This window comes from Gallus gallus, chromosome 1 (assembly GCF_016699485.2).
Source record: "Gallus gallus isolate bGalGal1 chromosome 1, bGalGal1.mat.broiler.GRCg7b, whole genome shotgun sequence".
Classification (NCBI taxonomy): domain Eukaryota; kingdom Metazoa; phylum Chordata; class Aves; order Galliformes; family Phasianidae; genus Gallus; species Gallus gallus.
Genome location: NC_052532.1, coordinates 75,171,664 through 75,187,394, shown reverse-complemented (window position 1 = coordinate 75,187,394; position 15,731 = coordinate 75,171,664). Strand labels below are relative to the sequence as shown.

The window sequence follows — 15,731 nt, the reverse complement described above, 5'->3', positions numbered from 1 at the left end:
TCAGAGACAGACACTTAAATTTTAGCTGATGCCACTATAAATCTTTACCAATGAGACATAATTGATTTCATGAGGAAATATTGATATAGAGGAGGCATTTATTAAGTGTAAATTAGTAATGAGCACTGACCAGTTTTTTGGACTGGATCAATTTTCTGCTTCCTTTTTCTCTGTGGGCCTTTAAACATGAAGGGACTATGCTGATTCCAGATAAACTGCTTTTGAAGCAATTTAAGGGCTGAACTATTAGATAAAAGCAAAAACTCTCCAAAATAAATTATACACATTATTTTTTTTTACTCACTTGGCTTTGCTAGATAATGATCAACGAAACATCATTATCATTACATGCTATGGCGTCAACAACTTCTGAGATTAACCACTGATTAACCATTTGTGAGCAAGTGCTGGAGCTGGTAAAAACAAATTTCAGTGGAGAATTTAAAAAAAGTTTCAATACATTAAATTACACCAGCAGTCCTGGTGATGAATGACATGGAAAAGACCAGGGTACTCAATGTGTTCCTCACTTTCATCACTACTGGTAAAATCAGCCTTCAAGAACTCCACATTCCTGAGAACCAAGAAGCGTGGTCAGGGAATACTTATTCTCACTTGGAGGAAGATTACACTGGGGAATATTTTAAACAGACTGGACATACATACATCCATGGAGCCTGACAGAATGTATCAACAAGTGCTGAGGGTGTTGGCCAACGTCACTGCAGGACCATTCTGTAGTTTTTGATCATGTTGACTGGAGGAGATTCCTTAGGACTGGAAGAAAACAGATATCAATTCTGTATTCAAGAATAGCAAGGACGCTCAAGGGAAATATAGCCCAGTCAATCACACCTCAATTCCTGAGAAATTCACTGATTAAATAATCCTGGAAACCACTTCCAGGATTACGTCCTTATGAAGAACAAGATGACCATGAGTAATCACCATGGAATTACAAAATTGTGCTTAAGAAAACTGATCTAGTTTTCTAGATCTGATAGTGTAACTGAGTTGGTGGATGAGGGAAGAGCAGTGCATGTTGTTGGTCTTGACTTTACAGATAGACTTTTGATGGTATGTCACATATATAAGCTGATGAACTATGAGTTAAATAATTGGATAGAGAGGAGGTCAGAAAGCTGAGGAGGAAAGAGGAGGTCAGAGCAGAGGCCCAGTAAATTTCTTTGACTGTTTTCTGTGTGAGCACCTTTGAGTCTTTGCAGAGAAGCCAATTCTGAATCTCTTATTTATGCTAACAGTTCTATTTTATGTACACAAACTTCTTTCATGAAAAGATACAGAGGTTCATTTTTATATTTTGAGGAGAGATTTTACAGCTTTTGTTCCAGAAGTCCTCTTGAAGTTCATTAGATGATGTAGGGCATGGTTGTCCAACATTTTGGCTTGCCTGGGCTGCATTGAGCAAACAGGAATTGACATGGATTGCATATAAAATATATGATGAACTTAATGTATACAAGTAACAAAACTTATTTTTTATGTTCTTTTTTTTTTATAATTAAAACATAAAAAACAGGGAGCAACAAAAACATAAATCTAGTGGGTTGTTTTGCCTTGTTTTTGTGAAACTAATGTATCAGGCTAGTTCAGTGGCAGTGGTTTCCATTCCTAGTGAGTTCTCAAGGTGTTCATCAGAGATTTTTGATGAAATATTATTCTTCCTGTGCTTTATCCTCGACAGTAATTGTTCACAAATGTACATACTGTCAAAAAGGGATATTTTTCTCTAGTAAGATAAGGCTTATGAAAGTCTGGTAAAGAGACATGACCAAACTTTTCTTTGAAATGAGTGTCTGATTGCAACTATATACATTCCATGTGAAAATTTGCAAGTAATATATTTATGTCACCTGAAAATGGAGTCACAAATGAAATATATCTATATGTATATAGATATATATTTAAATCTTGAAACCTTTTCTCAACTTTTTAAATCAAAATGGAAAGCACAGCTGCATATTTTTCACTGTTCACAGGACTGTGTTTAGCCAGTGTATCAAAATGCATGAAATTATTTCACATAACTTGAACTTGCCATAATAGAAGTTTCATTTCAAATGCTGTTATTGTCTGAAACATAGCACAGATAAGGTGATTTTCACCTTGAAGTGCATGTTTAACTCATTTAAATGAGTGGTCAAATCCACCAAAAATGCTAAATCTGTGAGCCATTCTTAATCTTCACATTCTTAATCTTCACATTCTCTCACAAATTTTCATTTTGTTTGTATTAAGGACTTGATGTCACTTCATCATGTTTTTTTTTAGCATTTTACCATGACTTAGCTGCCTTCCTTCAGAATAGTAAATGATGGCCCCCTAATCATCATCCATTCTTATAAGGAACTCCTAGAACTGGTGATGATTCTGTCCCTTGGACTTTATGAAGTTCAAAGTTTTGATGATGATTTGCATGATACTATGCATTTTTAAAGCTTGTGCATATAAATTGACTTGATGTCTAACACAGTGACATTTCATCAAATGTGAGTTACTGGTGCTAACTGCATCATCTTCTACTAATTTTTTAAGTCCCTCTTTGTTACTAACCATCATCATGGCACCAACAAGTAGCTATACCAGATATGTTGACAAAGAAAATCGCTTTAATGCATTTTTTTAATGCTTCACACAAATCAAGAGATTTAGTTGTGTCTTTCAGTCACACAATGAAGCCGTTTCTTCAATGGCATTATATTCATTATCAATACCTCTAATGAAAGTGGCAAGCTGAGCCATATCTGCAGCACTTTGATCTATCGCCAAAGCATAAAATTTGAAATTAGTGGCTTTACTCTCCAAATCTTCTTTGATAGATTTTCCTGTTTCTTCATTTCACCTGGCTATAGTCTACTGAGACAAACTGATTTTAGAAAAACCCATTTTTTTATCAGGACACATCTGTTGTACTTTCTATCCATTGCTTAACAAACTCACCATCAGGAAATGGTCTTGATTTTTCTTCCAGATTTGTTATCACATAACTAGCTTCTATAACAGAGTCCATTTGTGTTTTCACTTTTTAAAAAATATTTTGTTGAGATGAGACCTTTTTCAGTTCCGCTCCTTTCTTTATGAAGCATTTCTTGATACACATTGAATTTGGCAGCATGTTTCTGGAGATAACATCTTTTCAAATTGTAATATTTGAAAACTGACATGATTTCCTTGCAAATTAAGCATAGTGCCTTATTATTGTCGGTACTGTGTCCCAGGACTGGGCCAGGCAACAAGGAATAGCAGAGTGCCACCATGATGCTGGGGCAGCAGAGGCTGAGGGCCACAGTGCAAGCTATGCTGGGCTTAGGGGAATAAAAATTTTCTGAATATTTTTTTCACTGTGCAGTCTTCAAAATCTGGAAACCAGGATCTGAAATGATTCTAGCAGGCTTCCTATTAGTTGGACCCCTATGGCCTTAATAAAGCTCCAAACAAGAAGCTTTACGGACATTTTATTCCTGTTGACATTTATTTTTCCACAAAGTACTATGTACTTTTAGACCCCTATAAACACAAGCAAAATAAATAAATAAATAAATAATAAAATCACTTGTTCCAGTTAAAACTGTTAGATTGACATTTGGCTGTTATTAACACACTGACATAACTGCTGAATAAAATTAAAGAACTATACTTAGTCTGATTGAAGATCCAACAGAACCTATGGAAAGACCTGTTTTCACTTAAGTAGGCTTTGGAACAAGACATAAATCTACGGGTATATCAATAATGTAAATGTCTGTATAAACTGGTAGCATGGGAGCACATTCATATATGTTTCCTGGTAACATAAGGTGTCCTACTTGAGTGGAAATTAATGCTAGTGACATACTGCTTTCTATTTTCTTATACCTTTCCTTTTTTTTTAATCTAAGATATTGTGAGTATTGTCTTATTGTAGCTTTGTTTTTCTCTTGCCTATATTTGTTGTTGGCATTTCCTTAAATTTTTGGGGTCTAGTATGACGGTCATCAGAAGAGAGTCAAGGAAGTAAAATGTTTCTCATACAGAGTCCATGTTTTCTGTCTTAATGTATTTTTGTAAACTGTCCTACTACTGAGATTGTATACTTACTATATTTAACCCTGAAAAGATTGACTGAAACCCTTTTGGCTGTGGTAGATTTCAAGAAAACCATGTATTTTTGGTGTGAAGCTGTAAAATATTTAATTGTCTTATTAGGAACTTTAAATTAATCTGTATTCATAGATTCATATGACGTTTTTGGAATGATTTGGTAGTGGGATGTTTTGACCATTTGTTAAACGTTTTTAAGTGTTCATCTCTCTTTCTAGATAGTATTTTTCACATCATGCCTATCACCAGCACATAAAAGTACTTCAGAAATTCAATGAGTATCAGATTCAGCATATCAGTGAAACCCCAGTGGTTTCAAATGAAGCAGATTTATGCCTCTTCCTAATTTTTCTCCTACACTATGACAAATCCAAAAGTAAGGTCCTTTGTTCTGCATTCCTTCTGTCACAGAACATTTACTAACTTAGAAGAAAAAAAAGTTAGAGAACTATAGATTTGCAGGTCAAATTGGTATCTTATGACTTTGCTAAACATAGATGCTTGACTAGTGAAAAAAGCTTTAAAGGTATTGACAAATTTTGCCTGGTGCATTTCTAAGACCTCTCAGAGCAAAACAGAACTTAAAATCACTAAGATGAAAATTAATAAAACAGGAAAAGAAATTTTGGCAGGTGTTATGTTTTGCTTTTCTTAAGACACAGCAAAAGATACCTAATCTACAATATTTTCACTCTTGTCACTCTCAGTTCACAAAATTTTCATTGTTTAGAAAATCTTCATAAATGCACACTGTAGTATGTGCAGCATTACACAAACAGAATGAGGAGTTTAAGCAATAAAAATGTACTAACAGCGAGTTGAGATACAAGAACAGTATTTAAAGAACTCTCATCTATTTGTCTGCTACTCTCTAAAGACAGATCACAGTGAAAAAGAGCTTTGAAAGGAAATGGTTGTGCTTGTAATTTTCTCCTTGCAATATCGCCAAGGATCTTTGGACACTTAATGCAATATATCCTGTCAGTACTACAACAGTTTTACTGATGTGCAGCTAGATTTCATACTACATATACACATATCTCCTGCAAACAGTACTTCACTTAATGCAATATTAGGTATGTTCTTTGATTTAATGCTTACATTAAACTACTTAGATAGTTCTGCTCTTGACATGGCAGAGCAAATAAGGTATATTTATGAGCATCAAGCACATATTTCTTAACAGAGGAAGCACTATTACAAGGAGTAATGTCAGATTCATAAAGGTGCAGAGCACTTACTGTGAGGACTATTTGAAAGCAGGAGACATTTAACAAAGATGTTCCAGTTAAAACTATTAGAATGACATTTGGCTGTTATTAACACACTGACATAACTGCTGAATAAAATTAAAGAACTATACTTAGTATAGTTCTTATACTTATTCCCTCCTTGAAAGAAGCAAGGAGGGAATAATCACATGCTCACTCACACTGGAGTGGTGCTTTGTTCTGTATTATCTGCAGGGCAGTGGGGAGGAGAGCCAGTATCACCCGTGCACATAAGGACAATGCAGTTGAACTTGATTAGGGTGCAGTGTCCTTGGGGTTCCACATATGGCTGTGCTGCATATAACTTAACCATATGTTAAATGTTCAGCCAGAGTGTGAGGCATAGTCTGCTAATAGAAATGGGCACATATTCGCACTTTTGCCTGCCTGCTTCTCACATGCTCCCAAAGAAACTGAGAATACATCCTGCATCTTTTGCTTTTTCAGTGCTGAGATTTTGCAGAGTGCTGTAAAATTTAAGAAGACTCAGTGAGATCACGACAGCTCCAAGGAAGCAAATGTGGGCTGCAGCTGAATGGGAAAAAAGCTGAAGGAACTAAACAATTGAGGGGGGAAGGGGAAGCTGGTTTCTTGTAGAAAAAGGGTGACCTTGTAAGGTACCCTCTCAGCCCGAATGAAAAGCAAGCTCAGGTCAGCCAAACGCTCTTCCTGTCCTCGACCCGTGCTCAAGCAGCTTCGCTGTGATATACAGGTGCTGCAGAGAGATTTTCCTCAATTCCCCCACGCAGTCCTGCCACTGTCTCCACTGCGTTCTTTCAGTCGAAAAGCACCAGGAGCTGACCAAGGTGCTGTAGAAAAATACCTTATTTGTCCTTGTCAGCCTTCTCAAACATACAGTAACAGCTCGCCCCCCCCCCCCCCCCCCCCCCCCCCCCCCCCCCCCCCGTTCCTTAGCGCCCCACACCCTCTTTTTTCCCCGTTCAGCGTAAACGACACAAAGCCTCTCCTCTAACCAGCCTGCAATGGCCCACCCAGCCTCTTGGGGAAGAAGTCATAGAGCGGATGCTTCCCGGAAGCCGCACGAGCGACTAGACAGTCCATCCGGGATCAAAGTTCTCTGACAGCAGGGAACGGCGGGGAAGCGGGGGGGGGGTAGGGGGGTAGGGGGGTGGGGAGGAGAAGGGGAAGGGGAGAGAAGCACAGTCAGGAAATCATAACAACAAAACAGGCAGAGACAAGCCAAAGGACCCAGGAAAGTTCATATTCACTTACTGCTGCTTCTGCTGAGGGAGTCAAGGGCTGGGGAATCTGGGTTACAGGCTTTGCCTTGCGTTCTTACCTCAGTACTTTCGGCACCGTTCTCCGCCATTTTCCTCCTCAGGAGCAGGCAGCGGGAGGAGTGTTTCATTCCCATAAGAGCTAACCACAGGGCTGGGGCTTCGAGGTTGGTATTTTGTTTTGTGTTTTCAAAGATCTCCAAACACGGGTTTTCACCAAAAGGGAGGAAACTACTACGGAAAACAGCAATAAATCAGTCTTCTCTCTCTGTTCTACTTCACCCACGAGAATATTTGTCGTCTTTTGGCATCAGGAGCTCCTTGGCACTTTCAAGTATTTTCCTCTCACCTCCACCTCCAGCAAGCTTTGGGGATGGGCAGAGAGGTGGCACACACTCTTCAGGTTATACTAAAGGGCTGTCAGCCTGTAAGTCCACCCCTTCAGAGAAACCTGTCGAGCTAAACAGGAGAGAAGCACCAGCTGAACTGAACTTGTGCATGCAGAGACCAGCTCGGCATCTTTGTGTCCTGTGAGTAATCTTCCAGAGACAGAGGGAGACAGAGACAAAACAGCAGGACAAGGAAAACATAGCCTTTTACTTTCCTTTTTTGGACTTCTTTCTCTCTCGGTCTTCAGGAAACTTCTTTTAAAGATGGTCACACATTTGCCACTGTCTTTTCATGAAAAAGTACGGCAACCTCCCCCCTCCTTTCCATTTCCCTTCCTCTTCGCTTTCCCTTTCTCCTTTCCCCAGTCTCTCCTCCCCTTCACCCCTCCCTCTCTGTCCCTCATTCCCCTCCTCCTCCCTCTCCTCTGCCTTCTCCTCCCCCCTTCCTTCTCTCCCTCTCCCTCCCCTCCCCCCCCCTCCCATCCCATCCTTCACTTTCTCCACCCTTTCTCCTCCTGAGAAATGTTTTATGTCCTTCTCTGAGAATTGCATTCACATGTCTTTCATAAAACAACACTATATCAAGCTCCCCCCAGCTTGTGACCTACTCCCTCTTATATACAAGCATGCTCACTCATATTCTATCCTCACACAGACAAGGATTTTTTCCCCCATATTCCATCTATTCTTTTAAATAAGCAACATTTTCTTTCCAAAGAATCTCAGTAAAGACATTATAGGGCAGCTGAAGAAGCCTGCTCCAGCTTCTTTCTTCTGAGTTAAGTAACAAACCTGCTGTCTTAATTTACCTTCTCTTGTGTATGCACCCACCTTTAGTTTCCCTTGATTTTTTTTCAGGAGGATCCACACTCCATCAGATAACTGTGAATTGTAGGACTACAGGTCAGATGCAGTTCCAACTGAAAAAGATGCCAGGTGGGGGAACGTAGAAGAGGTCTTTCTGGGACAGGAAGGAGCTAGAAGTGCTTTGAACTGGTTTGTTTTGTTACATTTTGTTTCATTTTGCACTTTTCTTAATGGTATCTTCTGCTGTGAGAATGTATCACCACCTTCCACATGTTTATTGGGCTTTCATTCTTCCAACACTTTCTAGTTTGAAGTTTTCATTTGAGAGAATTGGGTTTACCTCACTTGTGTTGCTGTGCGCAAGGGCGAGAGAGGGGGTGTATTACATAATTAATCCTTTCAACTTCATATTCCATAGCTCGATTTTCAGCCCACTGTTCTCATGGTTTTGTTTTGTTTTTATATAGAGGAGGTGAGGAAATAATGTTGGTATGTGGGTGTGTGTAGCTCGCAGATTTTCAAGGACTAGAGCAAGACTGCTGCTCTCTGAAGACTGAAGAGACTGAAATCATTTCCTCTGGGGGTGTCAATTGAGACTTGAAAAGATTGCTTTCTGTGCATTATTTTAAGCACATATCCAACTCAATTACCCTTAGTCTTGGGCTACGGAAATTTTCTCACTAATTACTTTGAATTCTTGAGGGAGAAATAAGAAAGAAATTCTGCAAAAAAGAATTTGAAAGTTTCTGCAATCCTTTCACACAGTTTTTCTCTGGTACGTCATGCAGATCTAGTGGTTATTGAGGGTGTGTTTGGGCTGGCCTACTTCTCTATTTCCAGGTAATAGACTTTAAACTAATGAAACTTTTTAGAGTAAACTAGTGTTCTACATAGAAAAGAAGAACTAGATTATTCAAAACAACTCCTGGACATCTTTTTCTTTTTTTTTTCCTTTTTTTTTTTTTTTTTTTTTGACAGCTAGATATTTTTCTAGTACTCCTCAAACACTGTCTAGTCAGTTAAATGAAGTGTCAGATCTTCAAAAGCACTCAGCAACTATCAAAACCAGCAGGCAGAGATTTTATATAGATCCTTCTTCTCCCTCTTCAGATACTGCATGACTTATCTACTTTTCTACTCCACTTCCTTGTTAATACATGATACCTGGCTATACAGCCTTGAAGCTGGTGTTTTATGAATAAAAGGAAAACTTTCCAGTCTCAGGATTTCCACCATAAGGGTGAGTATTTGGCCCTATATTCATTTAATAATCCTCCAAATGGCTGGTGTCTTTACTCCTCCAGTCTTCCTTCCGTGCTCTATGTGATTGAGGAAACTGCTTTCAAAACACATCATTTGCTCTAATCTGTTTTATTCTGAAGGGAAAATTATTTATCCTTTGGAACTGGTTTTTTTTTTGTTGTTGTTGTTTTTTGTTTGTTTTTTTTTTAATCAATCATATCTTGAAGTTGCTCCTCTTAAGAACGGCAGACAAACTTTCATCCAGAGGGACCTTGACAGGCTGGAGAAACAGGCTGACAGGAATCTTATAAAGCTCTTCAAAGACAAGTTTGAAGCCCAGTCTCTGGGCAAGAACAAATCCAAACACACTGAGGGCTGCCTGGCTGGAAAGGAGCTTGGCAGAAAAGGATCTGGGGGTCCTGGTGGACACCATGCTGAGCATGAGTCAGCAATGTGCACTTGCTGCAAAGAAGGCCATTGGTATCCTGGGCTGCATTAGGCAAAGTATTGCCAGAGGGTCAAGAGAGATGATCCTTCCCCTCTTTTCAGCACTGGTTTTGCCTGAGCTGAAGTACTGTGTCCAGTTTTGGGTGCCTCAGTACAAGGGAGACAAAGATATACCGTAGAAGAGAGTCCAAGAATGACATTAGAAGTTGCTCCTGTTAAGAATAAATCTGTCTTTCCAGAGACTGAAAGCGGTGTGTTTACAGATAGGAATGTGCACATATGAATACTCGGCCAGACCACTGTACTGACCTCAGTTGAATTTCCTATTGATATTGAAATTTACGGGAACACTGAACCTGAGAATATTTAAAGATTACAGTTGACCAAACAAAATTATATAGTCTGAGCTTGGGAACATATGTTTCTCAGTTTTGTTAGACTCCATGGAAAACAGGACTGGCACAAAGAAAATAACATAACAGTAAAAGTGCATTTGTGAAAAATCCAAATGTCAAAAAACATTCTGTATTTAAATACATTATGCATAAAGTATATGTGAAGGTCACAATATATTACAAATGTAATAGTAGTGGAACTGAAGAGAAAATAGTAATGGAAGCATTCATTACTTCAGATTTCCAGTAATAGCGACTGTAGCTGAGTGTGGCAACAATACTGCGCTTGCCATCAGGAAATTCATACTCATTTCCAATTTTGTCATTAGTTTGGGTGAACCCCAAGGTTCTACACTTTAAGTAGAATTATTCCACAAGTACAGTCTGAGAATCTGACTGCATAGCAATCTTGCATAGCAATCCTGATGAAAAGCATTTTGAGTTTACAGGGTGGGGGTCACGAAGCTAAGGTAAAAAATGCTTTGTTATTCTTCCTCACTTCATAAGAGGGAAAATGCATAATTAGCTACATTAAATGAAATGTGATTAAACCAAGTGAAGTTATTTTATCTCTCTGTGTGGTATGATTAAGACTCCATCTTTGATTCTGTGTCCAGTTCTGAGTCCCCTGTCTCAAAAAGGAGATGAATACATTGGAGATGGTACAGTGGAATACTACTAAGATGGTCTGCTATGGTACAAAACCTCTGAGGAAATTTGGGCTTGTTGGGTATGGTGAAGAAGAGGTAAAACACTCGGTTGAGGCTTATGACTAGTTATGAGCATTGTCACCAAGATGACAGTGTGAAACTCTTCTTGATAATGTCAGATGATGTGAAGAAGGCAAAAGTTGCAGGTCATGGCTTGGGAAGTTCAGATTCGGTGTTGGCAAAAGAAGGGTCTCACTGCATAAAAAAGTCTGACCATTTGAGCTTTATACATCAAGGAAAGAGATTTTCTTTCATCTATCAGTGATATGTGAGTTGCTAAAGAGAAACATACGTGAAAAAGAGAAAAAAATTTCCTCTAACAAAATCTTTCTCCCTAAAATATTTTTGGAGGAAGAAGATAAAATCAAGGTGCTACTGTGGTGATTTCAGTTGAAGAGGGCAAGAAGGGCTTCAAACATTGACAATTTGGCATAATTTCAAGTAGGAGATAATGGCAGTAATCTAGTTAAACTGCATGGACTGGAAATCAAAGGATGAATAAATAAAGGAAAAGAAAATATGAATAACAAAGCAGATCAAATGGAGAGCTGGCAGAAGAGAACAGGCAGATAAAGGGAATGAAGATCTTTATAGGGAGGCACAAGCTAGGCATGATAGGCTAGGAGTAGCAGTGGTAGATAGGCTGAAGGCACAAACTCTGTTTAGTGGTCTCTCGAACCTCTTTTTTATCCCCACTGTTTTTCTCAGAAATGCCACAATTTCAGATACAGTAGTACAGATGTGTCCCATTTCCTGCAATTTTCCAATATCCATTCTGAAGATTCTGAAATGAATTGTGTCTGATACTGTGTATTTTAATGTCTTCTTTTATTTAGGCTGTTCTCTCTGACCTTTGTCATTCACTTTTTGTTGATTTCTTTTTTCAATACATCGTTTTTTAATTGTCCTTCTTCATGAACACTAATACTTCTCCAGGTTCTCCTGGACATCGCTACAGTTTTCAAACACCAGTTTGGGTTGAGGGAGGAAGTATCTGTCAAAAGCTAAGGTGGTCGGATATACTTCATCATGGCCACAAGTCAAAAATCAATTACCAGCACCCAGATAACTCAGTGTAAAACTATGGAAATTTAGACATGAAATGAACTCATAACTGCTGATGGGAAATGGAACATCAGGCAACTACCTTCACCCTTGCAGATTCATCACTGTAATTTTTACGTTTTTCTAAGACTCTTCACTTTATTTAGCAACAGCTATTCTATTTTGTAGTCAAAAAAGGAAAACCTCATTTGAATTTAACCAAAATGTTATGTTATGTTAATTTTTTTATTATTATTTTATTGTTTCATTATGAGTGATAAATTTACAAAAATTTGTAACTAGGACAGCTAAAAGATTCTGCTGGAGGACAGTTCTGTTCCAACAATTTCTATAAAGGCCACCAAAATTGGTCTCTGATCCTCCATCAGGATGCCTTGAAGAGCTAAGGAGGCTGTTGAGAATTGGATTTACCCCTCACAGAAAAGATAAATATGCATAGTATCTTGGTATGTTAAATGTTGGCCTGCATAAGTCATAATACAACCTTCTTCGATTCCCAGCCAACTGTCTGAACCATACCCAATCACATCCATTCCAAAAGGACAGCAAAGTGCCTTTGGACTTTGATATTAAAATCATCCTCAAGTTATGAAGAGTCTAAGAGATATTATACAAAATATTTTAAGTGTCATGAGATACATACCTCTCCAGAGAACTCTGCCCGTTTCAGTGATACTGTGATTCTATGTGATCCTCTGAAAAGTTATGTCTGATTAAGTTTTAAAAGGAAATAGTATGTATGTACACCCTTGTACCAAGGGAATTTGACAAATGTAGCCAATATGTTAACAGGCAAAAATTATGTTGAGGGAGGTGAAAGACTATTGTTTTCTTGTTGAGTGCTCAGAGGAGAGAAGAGGTATATGTTTCTTTGAAGAGCTTGATCTCTTTATAATTCCCTCCTTCAAAAGCTATAAATGAGCAGTGGATATTATGTTTGGGTACACAGTGTATCAGAAGAAAGGTGAAGGAATACTCTCAAAAGCATGTACCCAATTTTTACTGAAATGAAATGCAAATTACCAGCTTCAGTACTGTACTGTCACTTTCTGTACCTTTGTGATAGCTTTTAAGGAACTTTCACTTCCATGAAAAAACTCAACCTTCTGCCTCTTTTGCAGAAATCTGAGATGGAATTTCTGTATTCAGATGACAGACCTGTTTCATCTGCATTGCATTTCTCTGCTGCTGCTTTGCTTAGTAAGACTGGGGTTAAGATCAAATAAGTAAATATATTTTCATTCAAACAAGCTGTTTTGTTGCTTTGTAAGTATATCTTGGTAGCTTTTTTTTTCCTTCATAGGTAACATTCTGTGCTTTAGCTTATAAATTCTTGTGTTACATAGGTTTACAGTAATTTAACTAGATAACTGATGAAGTTGCAGCAATTGAGATGAGTTCTCTCTCTCTCACTCTCTCTCTCTGTTTTTTTTTTTTTTTTTTTAATTTCCCCACCGGCATTTCTGTCTATCTTTGTCATCCACAGTAAGGTGGTAAAATGTGACTGAATGTTGGGGCCCACAGAGTAGTGGCCAATGGCATAAAGTCTAGTTGGAGGCTGTCTCATTCCACTAAGTGAATTGCAAGGGATTTGAATCCTTGGAATCCTCTGAATAGAGCACTCCCTGCTTGACAGGGTCCCAGGAACAATGGTGTCAGATAATGATTCAGAGGAGCAATACAAGAAAGAATTATAGAGTGTTTCAACAACTATTACTCAACCATCTCAAAGCAAAATTAAGCAATATTCTAACACCAATAACTACAAAGAAAATAGTTACAACAAAGACAAGTGTAAAGCCTAGCCTCTGGGCAAGAACAAATCCAAACACACTGAGGGCTGCCTGGCTGGAAAGGAGCTTGGCAGAAAAGGATCTGGGGGTCCTGGTGGACACCATGCTGAGCAATGTGCACTTGCTGCAAAGAAGGCCATTGGTATCCTGGGCTGCATTAGGCAAAGTATTGCCAGAGGGTCAAGAGAGATGATCCTTCCCCTCTTTTCAGCACTGGTTTTGCCTGAGCTGAAGTACTGTGTCCAGTTTTGGGTGCCTCAGTACAAGGGAGACAAAGACACACTGAAGAGAGTCCAACAAAGGGCCAGAAAGATGAAGGAGGGAGTGGGGTGCCTCTCCTATGAGGAAAGACTGAGAAAGCTGGAGCCTGTAGAAGAGGAGGCTCTGGGGGCATCTTAGTGTAGCTAAGTACATCTGAAGGGACTATGCAAAGAGGACAGGGTCAGGTTCTTTTCAGTGGTGCCCAGTGACAGGGTAAGTGACAATGAACACAAACCGAAAGGCAGGAGTTTCCTGTAAACATCAGGAAACACATTCTCACTGTGCAGGTGACTGAGCACTGACACAGGTTACCCAGAGAGATGTCGCGGAGTCCCTTTCTTAGAGATATCCAGAGATATCTTAGAGATACCATCTGGTTACAGTCCTGAACAGTGTGCTTGAGCTGGGGGTGTCAGACCTCCAGATCTCTTCCAGCCTCTGTGACTCTGATTCTGAGAGATGACTGACAGCTTTTTTAAATGAAACCAAAGGAGTATCAGCATTTCTGTTACTGTCAAACTACATATTCATGTGTGATTTACCGTACAATAGAAAATATTTTCTACAGGAAAAGAGACTAGCCTTGAAAGTCAATCTTCTGTACAAGCCTTGGAAGTATCAGTTCTGTTCCCAGTGCGTAGCATTTGTCCTTTATAGCACTGTGAAAATAAGACTTATTCTGACTATAAAGATAGGGAAGGAAACAAAATTTATCAATTCAGCCTAATGATTTTATTTGCTGTAAGAGAAATCTCACAGTCTGCAAGACAGCCAAGTTCTTCGCCAGCCAAGGAGTGGCAAGAGGCAGTAGTAGGACTTGACTTCAGTAAGCCTGAAGACCTATTCCACTCAACTCCATACCCCTCTGCCAGAGGCTGTGTGTCCAGTATAGTGGAAGAAACATCAGCATATCAGTTCTGATTCTCATCTTTCTTATTTTGTAGCCAAGCAACCATAGTAATGGTGGTCGCATGACAAGGTCAGACTGGGAATACCATAAGGTCACACACTGTCAGTCCTGTGCTACAGTGCCATGGCTGCATGCAGAAGAGGTAACAGAAAACTGAGTAGTGGTGGTTACCCTCTCAGACAGCAGAATAATCAGACATCACAAGGACCTTAAACCAGATGTACCATTTCTGTTGTAGGCATGGTAATAGAAAACAGACCTTTCAAATAAAAAATATACGTAATACTTTTAGCACCTGTAATACATACTGCAGTGAGAGAGAGGCCCAGGAAATCTCTCTGTCATAGGTTTGCTGTAGACACTGTGAATGACTTCAGACAAGAGTAACATCCTGTGATAACTTTTTTTGGGGGGGGAGGGGGGGGAAGGGGGAAGGGGGAAGGGACGGGAAAACAAACACATAAATGTAATGAACTATTTCAAAGTGAATAAATATGATGAAAGCTGTTATTTGTATCAGAAACAATATAATCCTCAGGTCTACAGCTCTGTGCTTGCTAAACTAGATACAACTAAGATTTTAGGGACATAACATAACAGCTTTAGCAGGGGAAAAAAAAAAAAGCCTACAAAATAAAAGCTATAAAGGAAAGACACCTTCCTTTATCCCTCCCAGAGAATCCATAATATGACTTACAAGCCTAGTACATGTACACTGTTAGAAACGATGTGTTTTCTAACTTCTGGAAAGGGAAAGTGTCTGGTCTAGGGGGAAACCTTATATCAATTAAGAGGATGGAGCAATTTCTATGTGGATCAAGCACATTTATAAAAAGATACGGATTCCAAGCAGCTGCGCAGTTACAGAACACTGGCCATTGCTGTTCCCAGTAAAGTTTGAAAGAACGCAAGCGACTGTCTCAGAATCCATTTGTCACTGTGCAAAACCCCATCAGTGGTTCAGGCCGTGACTCAACAGTTCCCAAGGAACACAAGGAATAGAAGGAAGACCTGGAGAACTACAGGCCAGTCAGTCTTACTCCTGCGTTCAGCAGGACTATGGAGCAGATCCTCCTGGAAACATGGGAAACAAAGAGAGAAT

General features: G+C 39.1%; 1 protein-coding gene across 5 annotated transcripts in view; it reads right to left on the bottom strand.

Annotated features, from left to right (window-relative positions):
* Positions 1-7,363, bottom strand: part of PRMT1 (protein arginine methyltransferase 1) — a 52,251-nt gene extending 44,888 nt beyond the window's left edge. The window contains exons 1-2 of one of the 5 annotated variants that reach the window (XM_040661113.2): positions 6,673-7,363; positions 663-777 (exon numbers count right to left, since the gene is read on the bottom strand). In XM_040661113.2, the coding sequence (XP_040517047.1) occupies positions 663-668 (6 nt within the window). In that variant the 5' untranslated portion in view covers positions 669-777; positions 6,673-7,363. The remainder of the gene's footprint in view (positions 1-662; positions 778-6,672) is intronic. The other 4 variants (XM_004938079.5, XM_046909667.1, XM_423669.8 and 1 more) reach the window with 4 other exon arrangements.
* Between the last annotated feature and the right edge of the window lie 8,368 nt (positions 7,364-15,731).